At 39.1% G+C, this 24986-nt stretch overlaps 1 protein-coding gene across 6 annotated transcripts in view; it reads right to left on the bottom strand.

Moving 5' to 3' along the window:
* kiaa1109 (KIAA1109 ortholog) overlaps nt 1-24986 on the bottom strand; it is a 439747-nt gene that overhangs the window by 28854 nt on the left and 385907 nt on the right. For all 6 annotated transcript variants that reach the window (XM_063046524.1, XM_063046528.1, XM_063046526.1 and 3 more), the window contains 9 exons: nt 24115-24304; nt 23416-23577; nt 19544-19683; nt 17618-17822; nt 11399-11602; nt 10544-10723; nt 10317-10454; nt 8919-9161; nt 4885-5038 (listed from right to left, as the gene is read on the bottom strand). In XM_063046524.1, coding sequence (XP_062902594.1) covers nt 4885-5038; nt 8919-9161; nt 10317-10454; nt 10544-10723; nt 11399-11602; nt 17618-17822; nt 19544-19683; nt 23416-23577; nt 24115-24304 — 1616 coding nt within the window. The remainder of the gene's footprint in view (nt 1-4884; nt 5039-8918; nt 9162-10316; nt 10455-10543; nt 10724-11398; nt 11603-17617; nt 17823-19543; nt 19684-23415; nt 23578-24114; nt 24305-24986) is intronic.

The following is a 24986-nucleotide window of genomic DNA, read 5'->3' as shown; positions in this document are numbered from 1 at the left end:
ATCGATTTACACCCTTTTCCAGTCTTTTCTATCATTGACTTTGACTTGCTTTATTTTACCTTTGTCACTTTCTGTTAGACTTTGGTTTGATTTTAACAAGTTGCAGCATTTTTTTCCAAACGTGCTTTTAATTGTCAAATTTCCGAATTTTAATTTCATTTTTCAACTTGATTTGTGAATGTTTGCTGTAAATGACAATTCTTCATTCAACCAAATTCATTGTACATTTACATTTGTACAAATGGTTAGCTCAAGGTCCTCTGACAGTCCAGGCACCCATTTTGGAATTTTGTAATGATTTTGTTGATTTTTTTGGCTGAGCCTTTTGCTTGGTTTCAGGTAATTTGTTGATTATACTCTAACTTTGCTAAACATAAATAAGTTATTTGAGTTACATTTTGGGGGAATCAGGGCACAATGTCCAGACTTGCAGATGAGAAAACGTAGAACGTGGAACAGTACAACACAGTACAACCCCTTTAGTGCACAATATTGTGCCCATCTTTTAACCTACTCGAAGATCAATGTAATATTTCCCTCCCACATAGCCCTCCATTTTTATTTCATCAATGTGCCCAAGTGTCTCTTAAATATCCCTCATGTATCCGCTACCACCTTCCCTGACAGCTCATTCTATGCACTCACCACTCTGTGTAAAAATCCTTCCGCTGATACTCACTATACTCTCTTCCAATCACCTTAAAATTATACCCACTCGTATTAGCAATTTCTACCCTTCAAAAAAGGTGCTGGCTACTTACTTATTATATCAATGCCTCTTAACATCTTATACATCTCTATCAAGTAACTTTATCAACCTCCTTTGCTCCATAGTGAAATGCCCTAAGCTCACTCAACTTTTCCTCATAAGGCATGCTATCTAATCCAGGTAGCATGCTGGTTAATCTCCTCTGCACTCTCTCTAAACTTCTCAATCCTCTGACTAATGAATACCAACATATTATATGCCTTCTTAACCACCCTTTGCATGGCAACTTTGAAGGATCGATGGACATGGATCCCAAGATCCCTCCGTACCTCCACATTGCCAGGAATCCTGTCATTAACCCTGCCTGTCTTCTAAAGTGTATCACTTCACAAATTTCCAGATTTAAACTCATCTACCACTTCTCAGCCCAGCTCTGCATTCTATCAATGCCCTGTTATAACCTAAGATACCCTTCTACACTACCCAGAACTCCACCAACCTTTGAGTCATTTGCAGTCTTACTAACCTACCCTTCCACTTCCTCATCCAAGTCATTTATAAAATTCACAAAGAGCAGGAGTCCCAGAAGAGATCCCTGCAGAACACAACTGGTCACCAGTCTCCAGGAAGAATACACTCCATCTACTTCACCATCTGCCTTCTGTGGGCAAGCCAATCTGAATCCACACTGACAAGTAGCTCTGGCTCCTGACTTTCTTAATAATCCTACACTGGGGAACCTTCTCAAATGCATTCTCAACTACACCACATCCACTGCATTATATTCTTCAATTTGTTTTGTCATTTTCTCCAAGAATTCAGTCAGGCTTCCGAGACACAACCTGCCTCTCACAAAGCCAAGTTGACTATTCCTAATTAGACTATGCTTCTCCAAATGCTCGTAAATCCTGTCTCGAAGAATCCTTTCCAATAGTTTGCCCACTAGTGATGTAAGACTCACTGGTCTATAATTGCAGGATTATTCCTATTACCTCTCTTGAATAAAGGAATAACATTTGCCACGCTCCAATCTTCTAGTAGCCAGTGAGAATGCAAAGTTCATTGCCACAGGCGTAGCAATCTTTTCCTTCACTTCCTGTAATAGCTTGGGGAATAACCAGTCCAGTCCTGGGGACTTATCTATACCAATGCAATTCAAAAGGTCTAGCACAGCCTCTTCTTAATATTGATATGTTTCAGCATATTAGCCTGTTCTACTCTGTCCTCACATTCTTCATGATCCCTCTCACTGGTGAACACCAAAGCAGCACATTTATTTAGAATCTCCCATATCTCCTCCAACTCCAGGCACTTGTTTCCTCTTGTCCTTGATTGTTCATACCCTCACTCTTGTCGTCCTCCTGTTCTTCGAGGACATGTAGAACATCTTGTAATTTTCCTTAATCCTACTTACCAAGGCATTCTCATGTCCCCTTCTCCTGCTCCATTCTTAAGCTCCTTCCTGGCTACCTTATAACTCTCAACAGCCCTGTCTGATCCCTGCTTCCTAATCCTCAAATATGCTTCCTTCTTCCTAACTAGGTGTTCCACATCTTTTGTCAACTATAGTTCCTTCACCCTACCATCATTTCCCTGACTCAGTGGGACAAACCTATCCAGAACATAATGCAAGTGCTCCCTAAAGGGACTGTAATAGAAATAATTGAATAGATGCCTCATTCATTTTAATGATGACAAATGTTAAGTGTTTTATTTTAGCTTGACTATTGAGAAAAGCCAATGCAAACTAGTTGGCTCAATTTTAAAAGAGGTACAAAGAACAGAGACTTCTGGGGGTGGGGGGGGGGAGGCACAGTTCTTGAAAGTGGCATGACAGGCTAAGAAAGTGATAGTAAGGAAAGCAAATAGCATCCTGAACTTTATAAAGAGGTATAGAATACAAGATGAATGAATGATACATCTTTGGAAAATCCTAGTCACAACTGGAGTTGAGCCCATAATTGGGTGCCACACCTCAGAAAGAATTTAAGTGCTTTAGAGAAGATGTAAAAGAGAATTACTGAAATGATTCCTAAGGAAATAGGCTTTAGTTATGTGGATAGACCAAAGAGGCTTGGAACAGAGAAAGGATGAGAGGAGATCTGGCAGGTATTTTAAAATCAAGGAGGATATAAACACAAAAAGAAACCATTTGCATCAAGAACCAAGAAGCATAGGGAGAAGATGATTTGCAAAAGATCCATAAGTGACAGGAAAATTAGAGGCATTCAGGTCTGGAATGCATTGTTAGGAAAGTTGTGGAAGCAGATCCAGTTGTAGGGTTCAAAAGGGAACTGGATATTACCCATAAGTAAACATATGGGTCTCTGAGAAAAGGACTGGGAACTGTGACGAAGTGAATTACTCTTGCATAAAATTGGTATGGACTCAACACACCAATTGACCTTACATGCATATATTTTGTGTTTTGCATTATGATTGATATGAAGCATGTATGGCAACGTATTTTTCCTCCTGGTGATCTAAATTAATGGCAGCAGCCAAATGGTAAGGGTCTGAATTCTCAAAGAAGAAACCTCTGATGACAGAATCAATAACTTAATTCAATTATTGGTATCTCTTGAACTCTCTTGTAAAATCAGTGTATAAGCACTAAAACATTAACAAAATCCCTTGAATATTGGTGAGCTAAGATGATATGATTTGATAGTCCATTATAATTCTTGGTGGCTTTGATTAACCTATTACATGGTTCATTGATTTTAAGGAGTATCGTTAAAAAGGAGCTGGTTAAGTGGCAAGAGGGAAAGGAGATAATACTTTTGGATATGCTGGAGTAAAAGTACAAATGACACAACAGAAAATCATGGAACCACTGTACATAATCAGGCACATCTCTGGAGATAGAAGCAGAAATTAATTGAAAATCTTTTGCTACTGTGACGACAAACCAAGTTATCAGAAGATTGATGCTGATGAGAGAGATAAGAGAGACAAATGGAGAAACGTTTAAAATGTTAATGAGAGAGGAGAAAGATAACGAAAAGAGACACAATTCCGAGTATTGACAGACCGGTTGCTTTGAAGCTGAACTGTTTGAAGTTTGATGGACAGGCGATATCCCAGCAAGGGGATAAAAAGAACAGGTTCGCTAAGGCACGGGACATCACGAGATCACGAGACAATGAGACTCTGGAAGAGCGGTGTGCCCCCACAAGTTGGTGTGAGTTTGGAGGTCGGGTTCGAGGGAACCGACCATAGGCTCACAGGGTGAAAAGGTACGATCAGCAGGAACCTGGTGTGTGTATCCGCCCTTGCCTGGGTGCCGGGTTCACCGCGGAAGAACGGTCGTATCCGGAACGGAGGGGTCACAGTTGGTGACGACAGAAGACATAAAAAGGGTCCACCCGAAAGCCAAATGCGAAGAACATCAAAGGTCTGCTGAATCAGATTTGCATATCTCTCTCTCTCTCTCCAACGGCACAACAGCGATTACTGCGAACTGTACTAAGCTGAACTGAACTCTGCGTCACTTGAGACTGATCATTTTACCCCTAGACTGCGATAGAGCTTGGTTGATTCCTATTACCCTAGTTCTGTGTACATGTGTGTTTCATCATTGCTAACCTGTTGCATGTATATCCTTACGATTAGAGTACTGTGTTACTTATTTCTTTAATAAAACTTTATTAGTTTCTGTTAAACCAGACTCCAACTAAGTGGTCCATTTCTGCTGGTATGGTGACCCAGTTACGGGGTACGTAACACTAGCTGTAATGAAATGTGGGCAAAGTGAAACATTAACATTCCCCCTCCGCGGATGCTGCCTGTTTTACTGAGCATTTTCTGTTTTACTTCAGATTTCCAGTATTTGCAATATTTTAGTTTAGGAAGAGACAATGATATCTGCTTAGGCTGAAAGGTATGATTAAGTTTAATGGGTTTTCCAGAAGTGCAGTCAAAGTCCTGGAATCATTTAACAACTATACAGCAAAAAAAGCTGGCAGTATAAGATTTTATATAAAGAAGAATAATTAAACTAAACAGTGCACTCATGAAAATCCATTTTATGTACTCTCCTCCATGTACATTCACTATGTTAGCAAATGTTCTAAATTCTACAATAAAAAGAACAGATACTTAAGTTATGAATATTCTGCAGAGAAAAAATTGTATTCATAACATGCTACACATGACTAAAGAGCATCACTTACGTAGTATTTCCCATTACATTACTCATATTCATTTGAACATTTAACTGCTTCAGATTGATTGCAAAAACGACTAAAGTCTCCCAAGGCGCTGTTTGCTGGTTTGCAACTTTTCCATTCTTATTGAATGCTGTTGATGACATTTTGGTAATAGAATCTGTCAAAAACAACAGAATATCTGTGTAACTCTCGAATCTCATACCAGATTCCATGAAATGAAAACAAATGAATGCAAATGGAAACCATTTTTTGTTCTATTGTAAGCCATTACAAAATTAAAGCAAGATTAATCTCTCCTAGTGTTACCGCTACTTCTATCTGTTCTTACCATAATTGGTCACTTATTGCTTAGGTCTTTGCAATAGAGGAGTGGGTAGTGTTGAGGAAACAGAGAGCCTGCAGAGAGACTTAGATAGTTTAGGGGAATGGGCAAAGAAGTGGCAAATGAAATACAATGTTGGAAAGTGTGTGGTAATGCACCTTGGTGGAAGAAATAAATGGGCAGACTATTACTTAGATGGAGAGAGAATTCAAAATGCAGGGATGCAAAGGGACTTGGGAGTCCTTGTGCAGGATACCCTAAAGGTTAACCTCCAGTTTGAGTCAGTGATGAAGAAGGCAAATGCAGTGTTGGCATTCATTTCTAGAGGTATAGAATATAAGAGCAGGGATATGACGTTGAAGCTCTATAAGGCACTTGTGAGACCACACTTGGAGTATTGTGTGCAGTTTTGGGCTCCTTATTTTAGAAAGGATATACTGACATTGGAGAGGGTTCAGAGAAGATTCATGAGAATGATTCCAGGAATGAAAGGGTTACCATATGAGGAACATCTGGCAGCTCTTGGGCTGTATTCCCTGGAGTTCAGGAGAATGAGGGGGGATCTCATTGAAACACTCCCAAATATTAAAAGGCCTGAACAGATTAGATATGGCAAAGTTATTTCCCATGGTAGAGGAGTCTAGGGTAAGAGGGCATGACTTCAAGATTGAAGGACGTCCATTTAGAACAGAGATGCGGAGAACTTACTTTAGTCAGAGGGTGGTAAATCTGTGGAATTTGTTGCCACGAGCGGCTGTGCAGACCAAGTCACTGGGTGCATTTTAGGCAGAGATAGATAAGTCTTGATTAGCCAGGGCATCAAAGGGCATGGGGAGAAGGCAGGGGAGTTGGGATGGCTGGAAGAATTGGATCAGCCATGATTGAATGGCGGAGCAGACTCGACGGGCTGAATGGCCTACTTCTGCTCCTATATCTTATGGTCTTAATAGAGGTGACTAACAAGTGCATACATGTTCTCTATGCTTTTCACTCAACTGATATACAATTGGAAAATGGATCTTACATGCTCTGTAAGAAAGAGCTAAAACTGAATCGATAGGTGTCTATATAATTTGCTGGCAATGTCAGTAAGATGTGTACCAGCAAGGTTGTTTACAAAACTGCAGAACAAGGAGGAGTTCAACACCAAAATGTGCGTCAGCTACTGTATATGAAGAGCATGGACTACTTGTTGAGCTCTATCAACAAGATGGGCTGGGCATTTTAGAGTGAGTAATTATGTCCTAGCTTCTTAAAGTCCTTCTACTATACAAAGCATGCCAGGAGTGAAAAGTTACAGCTTCTCAAACATGAGAAAATTTGCAGATGCTCGAAATCGAAGCAACACACACAAAATGCTGGAGGAACTCAGCAGGCCAGGCAGTGTCTACAGAAAAGAGTTAACAGCCAACAATTCAGGCCAAGATCCTTCATCAGGACTGGAAAGAAAAAGAAATCAGAGTAAGAAGGTGGGAGGAGAGCAGGAAGAAGTTTTCCAGTCCTGATGAAGGATCTTAGTCTGAAACGTCGACCATTTACTCTTTTCCACAGGTGCTGCTTTGCCTGCTGAGTTCTTCCAGCATTTTCTGTGTAACAGCTTCTGTTTGTCTGGATGCTGGTCCAACAGCACTTAGAAAAACTCACTATCGCCTTGGACAAAGTAGCTCACTTTGCATACTATCAGCTTAAATTTTCACCCCTTCCATTATAAATCTATAAAGGATGATACATGTCCAATCTATAAAGATGAATGGTGGGAACATGACAGAAGTTTTTCCAACAGTCCTTCCCAAACCTCTACTACCTATAGAAAGGTCAAGGGTATCAGATGCATGGGTCACCACCACCTGCAAATTTCAGTCTAAGTCACAGAACATTTTGATTCAGAAATATAGTGCTAATCCTTCATTGCAAACTTAGGTGTCCATACCTTAAAACAGACATAAACTACAGCAGCTTAAAGTGGCAATTCAACAGTATTTTCTCAGGCTGAAGGGATGGATGGTAGTGCTAGTTTGCCAGTAACACCCACATACATAAAAATAATTTAATAGTGATTATGGCATTGACACTTTGGAAGTTGCAGCAAGATACGGATTAAGATAATGTCCAGGCAAGGGCGATTTGCATATAGTGTGCAGTCAGCCCAGGCAAGAAAGGTCTTTTGAACAGCACAGTTTCTCTTTGGGCAGCAGGGGGTGAAGTCATTTGGCATATGGAGATAAGGTAAGGACGTAATCAGATAATGTGAGCCAAACACTCAATAAGGGGATAATTACTTTACTAGTTTCAAAGGATGTTCAGTTGTCAGCTTGTAGTTTCTATTAACTTTAACATCTGTATTACGAATGGCAATTGATTTCGCAAATAAGGAATTTGAACATACCCAGGGTTACCAAATGGTTAATATCCATAACTGCTAGTTAATTCTGTATAAAAATGGCATTCCACAGTTCAAACTTCAGAACAGTGTGGTGATGGGGGCCATCTCACTCTCCTTGTGCACAAGTAAATAAAGTGTGATTGAGGAATGACTGAATTTTTGGAGTCCAGTAAGACCATAAGACAAAGGAGCAGAAGTTGGTCACTCGGCCCATCGAGTCTGCTTCACCATTTTATCATGAGCTGATCCATTCTCCCATTTAGTCCCACTCCCCCGCCTTCTCACCATAGCCTTTGATGCCCTGGCTACTCAGATACCTATCAATCTCTGCCATAAATACACCCAATGACTTGACCTGCACTGCCACCCATGGCAACAAATTCCACAGATTCACCACCCTCTGGCTAAAAAACTTTCTTCACATCTCTGTTCTGAATGGGTGCCCTTCAATCCTTAAATCATGCCCTCTCGTACTAGACTCCCCCACCATGGGAAACAACTTTGCCACATCCACTCTGTCCATGCCTTTCAACATTCAAAATGTTTCTATGAGGTCCCCCCCCTCATTCTTCTAAACTCCAAGGAGTACAGTCCAAGAGTGGTCAAACGTTCCTCATATGTTAACCCTCTCATTCCCAGAATCATTCCAGTGAATCTTCTCTGAACCCTCTCCAATGTCAGCACATCCTTTCTTAAATAAGGAGCCCAAAACTGCACACGGTACTCCAAGTGAGGTCTTACCAGTGTCTTATAGAGCCTCAACATCGCATCCCTGCTCCTATACTCTATTCCTCTAGAAATGAATGCCAACATTGCATTCGCCTTCTTCACCACCGACTCAAACATGAGGTTAACCTTAAGGGTATCTTGCACGAGGACTCCCAAGTCCTGTTGCATCTCAGAACTTTGAATTCTCTCCCCATTTAAATAATAATCTGCCCGTTTATTTCTTCTACCAAAGTGCATAACCATACACTTTCCAACATCACAGTCAGGACTCTTCCGTCAGGTTTTACAGCTCCTTTAGAAGCTCTGGCATCTTAGCTTTAGGGTCCAATGCTGACCGGATTTTCTAGAAAACAATGACCCTTTACCAATCTATTATCAAATGGGTAAGGGCTAACTCTAAGGGTATTAATTATAAAGCATGAAGCATACAGTTACAAATCAGGGTTTCTCTTGAAGAAAGTCAATAAAGCAATGATTGTTTAAAATTGCAACCTCCTGATTTCATATTTGGCTTATAGAGCATGCTTTGCAAACAATGGCTTATTATAAAGGCACACAGCTTTGATTTTTATTTAACATCACTACTGCTCTCTGTGTCTGTACCTCTCCTTGGAACGGATGATTCTGAGATATTCCTAGATCGGATCACCGAAGGGGATTTCACACTGTGAATCATGCCAGCTGGTGATGATGAAGTGTGATCATTGAAAACATTTGCTGTCTGAGACATGTGCGAATAATTAGAAGACTGTGCAGATTGCTCCCAGGTACGCCAGTAAGCCTTACGTGTTGATTCAGGAGAAAGATGTTGACTTTCAATAGAATCCGGAGTTACAGGTCCAGAGGCTTAAAAAAATTACAAATATTCCAAAATATTAAAAACTAAGTAATTCAGAAACTTTAACGAAAGTCAGTTTCCACAATAAATAATGCACAGTTTATAACACAACAAAATGCAAAATTCCTTTTTGTGATCACAGCCTTATCCATCAGATAAAATTAGTGTTAATTTCAAATACAAATAAATCACAGATCCATGGAATCACATCACAAAAGGAATGCATTTGCTTTATCACACTTGTGACAATGGCACAAGAAAAAAGGTACAGAATTAACCACAATACCCTCTCTTTCTCCATTATGTTGGTAATTTTCCTTGCACATTGTGATGCAGTTAATATAACTCCAGCAAACTGGGTTCAGTCCTGACCTGCTGTCTGTGTGGATTTTGCATATTCTCTGTCTTTGATAAAAATAAATCAAATTTCTTGCAAAGTGCAATGGAATCACATATACGTTATGCATTTCAATCTCTCGCAACATAAAAAAAACATTTCAAAGCAAAGTGCATAGTTCTTCACCCGAAATGTACTGATCCTTAACCATAAGTGATGGAATGCCTGATGAGCCTCAGAAATTATACACCTTCCAGCTTTGTTAATATACCCCTAATTTTAAGCTATACACAACACTTAAAGCTTGTGAATACACTTGTCAATAGCCTTACAAAAAACTGCTGGCATCATATAAATAACTTGACACTATACAAACAATGTGTGCTATTTCTTCTACTTCATTAACAAAATTACTTATTATTCATTTGCTTTATTTTGGTCTCAGTGGAACATTGCCGTTTTTGTGTCAGCAAATGACGAGTAGATTCTGTTTCTGAAACAATTATTGTCTGTTTCCCACTCTGTACTCTACTTGAAATGTTCGGGCATCTTAAATTGCGATATTATGTTTTTAACACATGGTTTATTTCAGCTGTAGATTTATGTGTTCACTGCTCTTAACTTTTGGGATATTAATTAGCCACCACAAATTGCCCCATGTTCTATTTAGATGAATAGTAGAATCTGGGAGGAGTTTGGGGGAATGCAAGGAGAATGGGATTAATGTAGGATTAGTCTAAGTGGGTGCTAGATAAATTTGCACAGGAGTCTATTTCTGTGCTATCTCACGTCGTGATTCTAAACATAATTTTTTGTATAATCTCACCTGGTAAATTGATTGTCTGATCACCTAGGAAGAGGCGCCGAGCAATGCTTCTTCTGTACCAGGCTCTTGGAAAGGCTAGAATTTCACTAAGTCTACGCATGTCATACTTGAAGGAAGCAGATCCTATGTCACAGACAGCTGAAGAAAAATATATAGAGTTAGCACACCATAATTCCAATTACCTCAAAATTTTGTTAAAGGGATGGGTAAGAAATTTCTTTGTGTACCAGAGATATTGATTAAAGTGGTTTCCATCTTGCTGTTAATTTTGATCGGTGTTTGGTTGTCGAACAATGAACTCCCTCCAGATCGCCTCATCCTGGACAAGCTAACTTTCACAAATTCCAAGTTAATACTGAGAGAATCCTTACGGCCTGTGACAGAACTGGCTTCTTCGTCAACAACACCTGGAGCATGAGAAGGTAATCAAGAAAACAATTATTTTCTTTTTCTTCCCAACTTTTCCAAGTTATTTCAATTTTCTACTTATTTTCATGTTTTCTCACTCCATATTCCAAAAGCCAAATGAAGACATGAATGTTCAAGGGTGCAAATGTATAAGGATTGGCAGTCTTTAGTTAATTTTATCTTATAACCCCTATCAGTGCTATTCAGCCATGACATGAAGTCACCATGTGAAGGTCAATAGGTGAGAATCCCAGAGGCACAACATCATGGAGTTCAAATATAAACCAGTTTACTCCAAACTTATACTACAATCTAATGAAAAATAAATATAGCCTATAATATCTCTCCTCAACAGCACTTGGCGTAGCCTCAGCATCTATATGCAGGAAGAGCAAATATATTTTGGAGAATTGCTGATATTAATAAACTAGCTCATGTATACACAACCAGTTTGTTAAAAGTTGTTTCAAACTGCATCTTTCCAAAAACCCAAAGATACAGATGGTGGACAAGCATTCATCAAAATGGCAACACATTTACATTTATAATAAGGGTTTTGGGTTTAAAACTAGATAAGTTTATCAAAAGTATTGTAATTCCATGCAGAACTTTACAGAAGCATAAAAATAATAAAAATATACAAAAACAACTGAAACTATTTAGGGTCATCTTACCTGATGTACTTGATCCAGGAGTCAAGCCAGTTACAGTTGTTTTCTGCTTCCCAGTTCCATATGGATGAAAAACATACAGAGAGAAGTCTGACATACAAGCTGTAAAGCTCAGTCCTGATGCAGTGGTGCTGGAATAAGAAAGATCAGATTGGCTGCTGCTGTGTCGGCTTCTTCCAAGAGGGCTGCCAAATCCAGAGGATGTACCTTCAAAGAGAAGTTAGTTGATGAATACAAGGTTGAAATGACAGGATCACAGAAAAGGGACAGGTCATTTGGTCCATGATGTCTGTGCTGACCATGACAATATAACTAATGTCCTCGGCCTGCACAAGACCCATATCCCTCTATTTCCTGCCTCTTCATTGACCTGCCCAATGCCACTTAAACATTACGATATTACCTCCTTCCATATAAATGCAAAACATTTACATTGTGCAAATTTTACTTTATGCTCATTGATTCATTCTAAAGATTATCTTTACAAGACTTTATTAAATGAGGACAATTACTTCTCTTCATTTTTAATCTTAAAAACATTCAGCTTGATTTTTGGCCTGGAATTTGGTGCTTGGTGGTAAAATAATTGGACTCATGCTAACCTTAAAGGAAGGTATCCACAAAAATGCAGCAATCTTTTTAGCATGCATTTCACCTTCCTTAAATGAATCGCAGTCAGACATTAACTCACAGGGATGTTTAAATGTTACAGGCAATGTTGGTGAAGCAGACAAGCATATTTTATACTGCGTCCGGTGCTCCCGATGCAGCCTTCTATATATTGGCGAGACCCGACGCAGACTGGGAGACCGTTTTGCTGAACACCTACACTCTGTCCACCGGAGAAAGCAGGATCTCTCAGTGGCCACACATTTTAATTCCATGTCCCATTCCCATTCTGACATGTCTATCCACGGCCTCCTCTACTGTCAAGATGAAGCCACACTCAGGTTGTTGGAACACCACCTTATATTCCGTCTGGGTAGCCTCCAACCTGATGGCATGAACATTGACTTCTCTAACTTCCGTTAATGCCCCACCTCCCCTTCGTACCCCATTCGTTATTGATTTATTTATTTGTATTAATTAACTTCCCCCCCCCTCCGTTTCCTCCCTCTGTCAACCTCACTATACTCCTTGTCCATCCTCCGGGCTTCCCCTCTCCCCTTTTCTTTCTCCCTAGGCCTCCCGTCCCATGATCTTCTCCTTTCTCCAGCCTCATATCCCTTTTTCCAATCAACTTTCCAGCTCTTAGCTTCTTCCCTCCCCCTCTTGTCTTCTCCTATCATTTCGGATCTCCCCCTCCCCCTCCCACTTTCAAATCTCTTACTATCTCTTCTTTCAGTTAGTCCTGACGAAGGGTCTCGGCCTGAAACATCACTGTACCCCTTCCTATAAATGCTGCCTGGTCTGCTGCATTCCACCAGCATTTCTTGTGTGTATTGCTAGAAATTCCAGCATCTGCAGATTTCCTCATGTTTGCATATTTTATAGTTCTCTGGCAGTAAACCATGAAGATCACAATTTTAATCCAATGCTTAAATATTTTTAGAGCTAGGATAACTGAACTTGTTAAAAGTATATTAGGTTTTTAAAGTCAGTTATCTAACAGTAATTATGGTTTCCTATAATTAACAATTAAAAGACATAATAAATTAAAAGCATGCCATAGAGCAGAGAAATATCGATAAATGTCCTTGTTCATTCCTTTGTTATTGGTTTGTTGTATGCCTTTGACTGTCTTAATCCAACTGCTTCTACTTCTGTAATTGCATCATGATTGGTGAACGGTTGTAGACATTTGGTGAAAGCAACTTCAGATGGCTGTGGAGGACTAGTTTGAATAATTCTGAGGCTAATATACTTGGCTTCATAGTACATTTTTATTTATTATTCTCTTTCCTCAAAAGACATCCCACCTATTCAAGGCATTACTTGTTGCAGGTGGAAAAAGTGGGTATCACTCATTTTCCTCTCTCCCTTACTTCACCTCTATCATTTTCTTTCAGTAAAGAAAGAAATCAAAAGTGAGAATAAAGATAATGATGACTTAGGAAGACATAATTCATAATTGCAAACATAAGTTCAGATAGTAGTACTGGACAAATGTTAACACAGAGAGAGGATTGGCAGAATGTCGAAGTGCCAACTGCCTAGAATAGGCCACAGACAAGTTCTGCTGCAGTGATCTCAGATTAGCATTTTATGTGGTGCATGCGCACAAACAAAAATATTTGGTACAATTTACAAGCCTACTAGAAAGCCTACATGCAATTTCAGAGCATGAAGAATTGTAGCAATAACTTGGTGTAATAATTTGAGCTTCAAACTCAAGCCTGGAAATGGTGAATATTCCAATTGCCACATATGTTCCTAATGTGATGGAATGTTTTATTTCACAACTACCATTAGAACGCAAGCAGAAGCATCCAATATCGGGTTCTCATAAGTTCACCTTAGTGCATCTGATTTAGATATCCTTGCAAAGAGGAGTGAACACTGTGGCAGCCACAGATTCCTCAACAGATTAACGGGATTGTCACAAAGGCAATGTCCTTAATAAACAAGAATGCGCTGTAGCCTTTTAAGGGTGAGTACATTTATTCTCCCACCACTAGCATATGCTGAAGCTATGCCAGAAATGTACTATGAAGCCAAGTACATTAGCCTTAGAATTATTCAAACTAGTCCTCCACAGCCACCTGAAGTTCCTTTCACCAAATATATATATGTATTAATATAATTATTACTTTATATTAATTTATATATTTGCGTAGTGGTCAAGTGGATGTCTTGAAAGTTATCCAAGAGGTACCAACTCATTCATTCTTTTATTTCCTTTAGGTGATTATTTCAATACAGTTGAAGCTGGCCATTCATTACCTCCACAAATGAGGAGAAGTGGCCACAAAGAACTCTCTCTTTTACTACCTTACTTTTGTCACTTCACTTGCCTCAGAGTATCACTGACAAGAATTGTTTCACGATAGTCATGGGACAGCGTGCACTAGACCATGAACAATCTTGACAATTTGTATGCTGAGCATTGTAAGTCCACTGGAATGATCCAGGCACAGGGGGCATTGAGTTCATAGGCTCAGGGTCTGCTCTTAAGTTCTATCGTGTGCTGCCCAATGCACATTTTGTCATCAACAGCCACCCCTTATCACCTGGTAAGCACTTGTCAATGGCTCATATGCCAATAGTAGTGCATTTACAACAATGGATCAAGGATGTCGTGCATTACTATTTACACAAAATGCACTATTTGTGGCTGTTGCATGGCAGCTCCATCCTATATTGGAATTGAATGGGATTCTAAGTAATGTTTAATTGATTTGTAGAAATCAGCACGCTGCAGCCACAAATCATTATGTATGCCATTGCCTGCATCAGCCACAAATCATTATGTATGCCATTGCCTGCATCCTCGCACCATGGAAAAGCCTGCGATCTTCAAAGCCACATACACAATTAGCCATGAATTTGATGCCACACACACAAAGTGCTGGAGGAACTCAGTACGTCGGGCAGCATTAACAGTCAACACTTCAGGCCAAGACCCTTCTTCGGAACTGAGAAGGAAGGGGGAAGATGACACTTGTCATATCATTAAATGCCAATGAAGGATGCTTGTTGTTCTTCTGTTGGAGGTGGTCACTGCCTAATGTGAATGTTAGACACTTACCAGAATGTTTTCTAAGTTTGCTGCAGATAGACTTAAACTGCTTCACTGGCTGAGGAGCTTAAAAAACTAACACTGTACAAAAATCTAAACATATCACCCTGATATCATTAAATGCCGGGAAAGGTTAGGTCTACATTTTCCTGATAAAGTACACTGTACTGAGAATAGGGTAAATGGACTCCATCATTTGCCTTCATCTTCCTTTCACTAGGGGTTATTCCAGTGAGTGGTGAGTCTCAACTGCTGTCAATTTCAATAACTAAGACATAACGAAGCAAGTGCACTCTAACCAAGCTAAATGATAAACACTAAAGGAGGGTGGTGTACTTAACAATGTCAAAGGCAGAAAACAATTCAGAAGGGATTTAAAGTGACATATATAGTGGCCACTTTATTAGGTACACCAGCTTGTTAATGCAAATATCTAATTAGCCGCATTGTCAAAAGGTACAGATGTTGTTCAAACCAAACATGAGAATGGGGAAAAAATGTGATCTAAGTTACTTTGACTGTGGAATGATTGTTGGTGCCAGACGGAGTGGTTACGGTATCTCAGAAGTTGCTAATCTAGGATATTCATGCACAACAATCTTCAGAGTTTACAGAGAATCATGTGAAAGACAAAAAGCATCTGGTGAGCATTAGTTCTGTGGACAAAAACACCTTCTTAATGTAAGAGGTCAGAGAAGAATGGCCAGACTGGTGCAAGCTGACAGGAAGGCAAGAGTAACTCAAATAACTGTGTTACAACAGTGGTGTGCAGAAGAGCATTTCTGAACACATAGTATTTTGAAGCTTGAAGTGGCTGGACTATAGAAGTAGAAGATCATGAACAAACACTAAGTTCCACTTTAATAAGTACAGAAGGTACCTAATAAAGTGGACACTGAGTGTCTGCCAGTGATAATAAACTTGATTTTGATTCAGTTTACATTGCCCTCAATCATCCAGGGTGTCATTAGCGAACTTGATAAGGGCTGTTTCAGTTTTGTGATAAGACAGAATATTGATTAATGCTGTAAAGGACTATGTCTATAGTGAAAACAAATTATTCAAATACTCTAACAAGAGAGAATCTGCACATGCTGGAAATCCAAGCATCATACACAAAACTCAGCAGGCCACGCAGCATCTATGGAAAAAAGTACAGTCGATGTTTAGGGCTGAGACCCTTCCTGAGAAGATTTAAACTTCTTCAGGGTAGGCATTCCTGGAAGAGACTTTGCAGTGTAGTAATCAAATCACAAATAAGAGAGAATCTGCAGATGCTGGAAATCCAAGCAACACACACAAAATGCTGGAGGAACTCAGCAGGCTAGACTATGGAAAAAAGTACAGTCGATATTTTGGACCGAGAGGTCAACAGTACTTTTTTTTCCCATAGATGCTGCCAGGCCAGCATTTTGTGTATATTCAAATACTCTGTTTGATTCATCTTACAACTTCGAGATTTAAAAGTGGCTGAAAGCCTCTGCCAACTTCAGATCACAAAGTTTACATACATAATGCTGAAAAACATTTTACTCTTGTAAGCATCTGAATACATGCTATAGAATTCTTGGGCTTATTGTTATAAAATGTGGCCTTGAAAACCAATTCCACATTTGGTTTTAAGCTTATTATATTAATTTGATCCTACAAGGCATTAGCCACAATTATTTTTACCAAAGTGAGACTGAAGGAACTCGGCCTAAACATCGACTGTTGACTTTTTTCTATCGATGCTGCCTGGCCTGCTGAGTTCCTCCACCACTTTGTGTTTGTTGCTGAGACCACCAAAAGCATTTTCCAGAGCTTTATGCTGATTTTGAAATGATATAATCTCATCCTCAGCAATGGGTGCAACAGAAATAGGCTAAATATCTTTGATGATAGCAAATGGATGAGGTTAATGACTCTGCTGCTTTAAATCAGGAAAGGTCAGCTTATTCATGGGTACTAGCCTCTGCAGCATCCAAGACATCTTCAAGAATTCTAAATAATTGGTTTATTGATCATTACAGAATGTCTCTCTGGTGCTTCCTGCTCCCTCCTGTTTTCCCCAATCATGATTCCCCTCTCTCCTCCCCATTCCCACTCTCAGTCCACAATAGAGACCCATATCAGAATCAGGTTTACTATTACTCACATATGTCATGAAATTTGTTTTTTGTGTGGTAGCAGTACAGTGCAATACATAAAATTACTACAGTACTGTGCAAACGTCTTAAGACACCCTACCTCCATATACGCACCTTAGACATTTGCATAGTACTGTACATCGTAACATATGACATTGATATGCCATTTGTGTCAATGGTCAAAACTGTACTAGGGCAGCCTGCAAGTGGCACCATGCTTCGGGCGCCAACTTACAAACTCTAACCCGTACATCTTGGAACGTCGGAGAACACCAGAGCACCTGGAGGAAACACATTTGATTTTAGAAAGAACATACAAGCTCCTTACAGACAGTGGCGGGAATTGAACCCTATCACCGAATGCTGGTGTTGTAAAGTGTTATGATAACCCCGTACTGTAGATTGTTCACATACCTGTTTTATTGGTAGCAGCTTTTAATACAGTATGAGCAAGCAGTGAAGTGGCAGTGGCAGATACTTGAGTTCCATCAAATGAATGTGAGAAACCCAGGCTTTCTAGTTCACTTCTGTTTGACGAAAACACCAAGTCCAGCGAAGGAAGTTTTAACATACATTCAACTCTTGACACAGGTAAGCAGCTGAACTTGATCTGTGATGGCTATAAAATGCAGTTAAAAGGGTTTCAAGGATTTACAATTCATTGCTAAAATACATTTGATTCATTATGCAATTAACAATCTTTAAAATCAAACATGCAGGTATCGCAATACAGCTCAGAGAGTGGTGCTTTCAGATAATTCAGAATCTGAAATATATACCTGAGTTTCAGCATCTTGTCGCAAAATTAATTCATGCATCACAAAAATAAAAAGAAAAAAATGGAGGAAATAAAAAGCATAGCTAAAAAATTCAAACCTAATAACAAACATCAAACAAAAAATAGCTACTAAATGCTCCATCAGTACTAAAAATTGCAAATAATACACTATTTGTTAAATATTTGGCTAACTGACACTAGGTACGGTCACTGTGCTGGCAAAGAGATATGTGACCTTATTAATCTGCTGAGTCATGATAAAAGGCACTGCTGGGTTCAATTTAAAACATCTAATTTGATGATATTGTAGATTAAAATTAAAGTTATGAAAATGTTTTACAAATGCCTTTATATGATCTTAGCCAATCTCATTTTGGAAGAAGTGTTTTTAAGAATGCAGGCTTCGATATGGAAATGGGCTTTGATCAGATAGGAATAACAGGTCAGCAGATACAACTGAATTTGGTTTGACAGCTTACAACATTATGGTTTCACAGGTAGAGCAAGCAAAACCATATCATGGCATCGTAGGTAAAAGCAACAAAATGACTGGCAGTGACAGTAACATAAGTTTTAAACTAACATGCAACATTTAACTAGATTCTAATAACAAAATGTAATTAATTTAGTAAACTCAATGAGGTGAATAGTATAAATGTTAAATAAAATAAATGAAATGACAGGAGGTCAGGACATGGGTTCCTGTCGTAATATGTGGGAACCTGTCAACACATTAATCTAAGCTGACCACATCTGCAATGTCTCCATGGACTTGGGCTCAGCAATGAAGGGCTGCAGTTTAAGGTTCTACAAGATACAGGAAAGGGAGAAAGTTACTTGATCTTACATTCCCCAGATTAACAAGTTCAGAGTAGATTTGTGGTCAGCCATTGAAGGGTATAATACAAGTGAGTCAGGTCTGGAGAGAGTGCAGTGATTATAATTTGCAGAATTTCTATTATTCACTTTATGTTAGAATATTCCTTAAGTATTATTTCCACAAATATGTACATATAACAAACTTCTTATGTTCTTGAGTGCAAAAGAGTATTCAGACTCAGCTGACAAATGTATAATGGTCTTTCAGGCAGCATATAGATACCACTATTGACCACCTTCAGTAAGAGACTGTCTTAGCTTGCTCCTCTTTCCATCCCAAATTTCAGAATAAACATATTGGAAGTTTGGGTTGACGTTGGCCAGATACTCATCATAGTTTGGCTACAGTGCGTGCATCAACTACAAGATATACACCATTGGAATGGATAAGAACGGCAGACATATTAGAAACATTCTCTACTTCTTCAAATCAAATACACCCAAACATTCAAAATATAAAATTATACATAACATTGTCACCATTAAATCAAAATCCTAGAATTCCCTCTCTAATATTAGTTTGAGAGTTACTGCATCATATAAGCTGCAATGATTCAAGGTGGCACAATCAGAGCAACTTTATCAAGGGCAATTAGGAATGGGCAATAAATGTTGATCTTGCCAATATCACTTGCATGAGTAAAATGTTATAGAAAAAATACATGCAGTAAATGCATTCTTACCTGGACCCTAATATAAACCACAACATCCACAGGAAATGAGGAATATGCTGATGTAGACGAGGATACGAGAGAGATTGTTGATTCCTCTAAAGCATCCTGAACTTCAAACTGCCCCACATCTTCATCTTGGGAGCTGAGTGCTGTTAGAGAATGCCATTGATTTCATTCTACTATTTTACTTAAGATCAAATTAATATATCAAATTTAGGTGTTACCAGATTATCAACATTAAATTTAGTCTGAGTATTTTTACTAAGAATATTTAAGGTAAAACCAAGACTTTCGAACTCTTCACTCAAGCTGATGTAAAATAATGAGGAAGGATTAAGTACTATGGCTTGAAAAATCACTTTCTTGAAGGCAGCTTTCAGGTACAGGTGTCCCCTGATTTTCGAACATTCGCTTTACGAAACCTCACTGTTACGAAAGACCTACATTAGTTACCCATTTTCGCTAACAGAAGGCGTTTTCACTGTTATGAAAAAAGGCAACGTGCGAAAAAAGCAGCGCGCACCCCGAGCAGCCGCTCCTCCCCCTGATTCGGAACGGCATTCTAGCCGGCATTGCTTAAACACGTGCCTGTGAACAGTCGTTTGCAAGATGAGTTCTAAGGTATCGGAAAAGACTAAAAGAGCTCGTAAGGGTGTTACACTTAGCGTAAAACTAGACATAATTAAGTGTTTCGATCATGGTGAACGAAGTAAGGACAAAGTGAGTTTGGCTTGTGGAAGTTGACGAAGATGATGTTGAAGAGGTTTTGGCATCCCATGACCAAGAACTGATAGATGAAGAGCTGATGGAATTGGAAGAGGAAAGGATAACAATCGAAAACTCATGCAGTAGCAAACGGAATGAAAGTGAAGTTGTCCAGGAACTGAACGTGAAGCAACTGCGTGAGATTTTCGCTGCAATAATAAAGTACGACTTTAATTTTGCAAGGGTACATCGGTTTAGGGCATATTTGCAAGATGGTTTGAGTGCTTACAAAGAACTGTATGATAGAAAAATGCGCGAGGCTAAGCAGTCAAGCATACTGTCATTTTTCAAGCCTTCCACATCAGCCACAGCAGATGATGAACCTCAACCTTAGACATCGAGGCAGGCAAACATAGAAGATGATGACCTGCATGCCCTGATGGAAACAGACGATGAGGTGACACCTCAGTGTCCCATCACCCCAACCCCCGGGCCGCGAACAGATACCGATCCGTGAAGAATGCGGTGGTAGCCGGGACGCACCCAGCACATCTTTAAGAAAAAAAGCCAAAATAAACAAGCTAATTAATTAGGTGCCGCCCCACACGTAAATGTCGGCCCAGATCAGAGGTGATTGCCGACTGCGTCGCCTCTGATCTGGGCCGACATTTATGTGCTGAGCGGCACCTAATTAATTAGCTTGTTTATTTTGGCATTTTTTCTTAAAGATGTGCTGGGTGCGTACCGGCTACCGCTGCACCCCTGCATGCTTCGCGGATCGGTATGGGTCGGCGGCCCGGAGGGTGGAGGCCACTACACCACCCCAACCTCTGATGACTCAGCTTAACACACCACCATCAGTGCGCTCTGCGCTGACTTCTCGATTCTGGTAAGTGATACTACACTCTACATACATTATTTCTACTTTATACAGGCTGTGTATTTTTATGCGTTATTTGGTATGATTTGGCAGTTTCATAGCTTAAAGGTTACTGGAGAGTGTTTTAGCTGAGAGCGCTTGCGCCGTGTTTCTGCCGAGAGCGCTTGCGTGAGATTTTCGCTACAGAGAGCAGTGCAGGCAATGATTGTAGAGAAGTATTTCTACTTTTTATAGGCTGTGTATTTATCGTATTATTCCTGCTTTTACTATATGTTACTGTTATTTTAGGTTTTATGTGTTATTTGGCATGATTTGGTAGCTAATTTTTGGGTCTGCGAATGCTCACAAATTGTTCCCATATAAATAAGTGGTAATTGCTTCTTCGCTTTACGACATTCCGGCTTATGAACCGTTTCATAGGAACGCTGTACCTTCGGATGGTGGGGGAAACCTGTACAAAATATGGTTGTTTTGGAAGGTGGATGGTGCACTGAAGCAGTGAAAATGAAGATCATGGAAAATATGCATGAGATTTTAAAAAAAAGACTGAAATGTGGCATCTTGGAACACTATATAGAAAATTCATCTTAAAAGGAGGTCAAGGTGGCATAAAATAAAGTAGTTGTCAAGTAGATTGTTACTACTGTTATCGTATTTATAAACCCTATTTCCAGAAAAGTTGGGATATTTTCCTAAATGCAATAAAAATAAAAATCTGTGATAGGTTAATTCACGTGAACCTTTATTTAACTGACAAAAGTACAAAGAAAAGATTTTCAATAGTTTTACTGACCAACTTGATTGTATTTTGTAAATATACACAAATTTAGAATTTGATGGCTGCAACACACTCAACAAAAGTTGGGACAGAGTTAAAATAACATTGAAAAGTGCACAGAATATTCAAGTAACACCGGTTTGGAAGACTCCACATTAAGCAGGCTAATTGGTAGCAGGTGAGGTATCATGACTGGGTATAAAAGTAGCATCCATCAAAGGCTCAGTCTTTGCAAGCAAGGATGGGTCGTGGCTCACCCCTTTGTGCCAAAATTCGTGAGAGAATTGTTAGTCAGCTCAAAAGGAACATTTTTCAACACAAGATTGCAGAGAATTTAGGTCTTTCAACATCTACTGTACATAATATTGTGAAAAGATTCAGAGAATTCAGAGACATCTCAGTGCGTAAAGGGCAAGGTCGGAAACCACTGTTGAATGCGCGTGATCTTCGAGCCCTCAGGCAGCACTTCCTAAGAAACCGTCATGCTCCTGTGACAATTATAGCCACCTGGGCTCGGGAGTACTTCGGAAAACCATTGTCATTCAACACAGTCTGTCGCTGCATCCAGAAATGCAACTTGAAACTGTATTATGCAAGGAGGAAGCCATACATCAACTCTATGCAGAAACGCCAGCGAGTTCTCTGGGCCCGAGCTCATCTCAGATGGACCGAAAGATTGTGGAACCGTGTGCTGTGGTCAGATGAGTCCACATTTCAGCTAGTTTTCGGAAAAAATGGGCATCGAGTTCTCCGTGCTAAAGATGAAAACGACCATCCAGATTGTTATCAGCGAAAGGTGCAAAAGCCAGCATCTGTGATGGTATGGGGGTGCATCAGTGCCCACAGCATGGGTAGTTGCATGTATGTGAAGGTACCATTGACTCTGAGGCATATATTAGGATTTTAGAGAGACATATGTTGCCAACAAGGCAATGTTTCTTCCCGGGACGTCCATGCTTATTTCAGCAGGACAATGCCAGACCACATTCTGCACGGGCTACAACAGCGTGGCTTTGTAGACACAGAGTGTGTGTGCTTGACTGGCCTGCTACCAGTCCACATCTATCTCCTATTGAAAATGTATGGCGCATCATGAAGAGGAGAATCAGACAACGGAGACCATGGACTATTGAGCAGCTGAAGTCTTATATCAAGCAAGAATGGACAAAATTTCCAATTGCAAATCTACTACAATTAGTATCCTTAGTTCCAAAACAATTAAAAAGTGTTATTAAAAGGAAAGGTGATGTAACACAATGGTAAACATGCCTCTGTCCCAACTTTTGTTGAGTGTGTTGCAGCCATCAAATTCGAAATTTGTGTATATTTACAAAATACAATTAAGTTGGTCAGTAAAACTATTGAAAATCTTTTCTTTGTACTTTTGTCAGTTAAATAAAGGTTCACATGAATTAACATATCACAGATTTTTGTTTTTATTGCATTTTGGAAAATATCCCAACTTTTCTGGAAATGGGGTTTGTACATCAATTGAAAATATTTCATTTTATGAGATACCTGTATAATTTCTTTCAATTGGAGTGATGGGAATTGTTTCCAGAGCTTTTTCCAGGAAGTCCAGCAGACAAGGACTAATGACCATTTCTTCAGGAAGGGACTGCAAAGCAACCCAAGCATAAAGCTTTGCTGTTTTCACACCTCCACTCCCTTTCCCTTTGGCTGGAAAGAATATTATTTTGTTGTTACGACAATGTGAAATACAAGTTTCTTTATATACATCAATATATTTTTCTACAATTTTGATAACACCAGAACACTTTGAAAGCTATTGGTATTATGGATGTAAAATTCATACTCATGATATTCACGATTCATTTTAACATTAATTACATTAGAGCTCTTGAAGACATACACTGTAGATTATGCTGTTTAAGGCAACAAAATTGGAAGCTTAGACAAGCTGGAATTAAAATTACTTCCTTGATTAGACGCAGAAATATTTGTAAATTACTTTAAAGCCCCTTTCAGGCAATGTTTACAGTAGATAACAAGATAAATCCTCACTGGGGTTAATAATGCCCCACTCTTTTCTATTACTGTAACATGCTTATTGTATGTTACTTTTAGCAGGTATATTCTTAATTGTAACAAAATATTATTGTTATTTTAAATATTATTCACTGCAAAATACAACCTAAAACACAGAAATACAAAGTCATTAGGTTGTGTTTATACAGAAATTAATGGTATAAATACCTGATGGTAAAGGTGGAGGTTGGGGAGGAATCAAGAGAGTCCCCTTTGTGTAGGTGGTAGTGGATAGAGAAGGAAGACCAGTATCTTTCATTCCATATAGCTTTGATTCTTTAGAAAGAGTTCTTGGCAAAGATGACCCTCTGGATGCATTAGGTGAATCAGTCTTCAGAGTTTTGGAATTGTAATGCAGCTGTTAAAAAAGTTGTAATTACCGGAAATATTTTATTCAAAATGAATCCATCACAAAATTTAACATTCAAAAATTGTATTCAGAAACTAAGTTTATGATTAATTTAATTGCTCGCTGGTGCGACAGAAGTTTGTTCAGTTGGTTTGTGGTCATGATTGATTTCCCAAGTGATGAGATTTATACATACCAGGTCCAGCTTTTGTTTCTTGAGGATTAGAAACATTGTAATCAGGAAGCTGACAGACAGATTTTGGAAAGCTAAGCTTGAATCTATCAAACTGTGTGATAAGGGCAGCCATGAGAGTGAGCGGTTCAGAACTGACAGGAAAATCTAGACCAATAATAGCATGTAGCTCACAGTAATTGTTTCGTACATGTTTACTTTCTGCAAAAATAGCCCTGCAAATTTATTTACTTTTTCAGAGCTATCTACTGAAAGAGCCAAATATCAGGAACTGACAGAGAAATAAGTTAAACATGAGGATATTATGCTACTGCATTCCTGACTAACCTACAACAAAAAAATGCATTACTAATTTTAATTGCTATCTGTGAGCATTATAAGTGCAACTATATGAGAAAGAACATTCTGGCTTAAAATGAGAAAGAAGTGTTTTTGGAGAAAACTGTTTTAAAAATTAATGGATATTCCTCCAAAGACCGACTTTCTACATTAATGTAT

The sequence above is a fragment of the Mobula hypostoma genome, chromosome 4 (assembly GCF_963921235.1).
Source record: "Mobula hypostoma chromosome 4, sMobHyp1.1, whole genome shotgun sequence".
Lineage (NCBI taxonomy): Eukaryota > Metazoa > Chordata > Chondrichthyes > Myliobatiformes > Myliobatidae > Mobula > Mobula hypostoma.
Note: the sequence above shows the minus strand (reverse complement) of the source record. Positions and strands in the feature narration are given on the sequence as shown.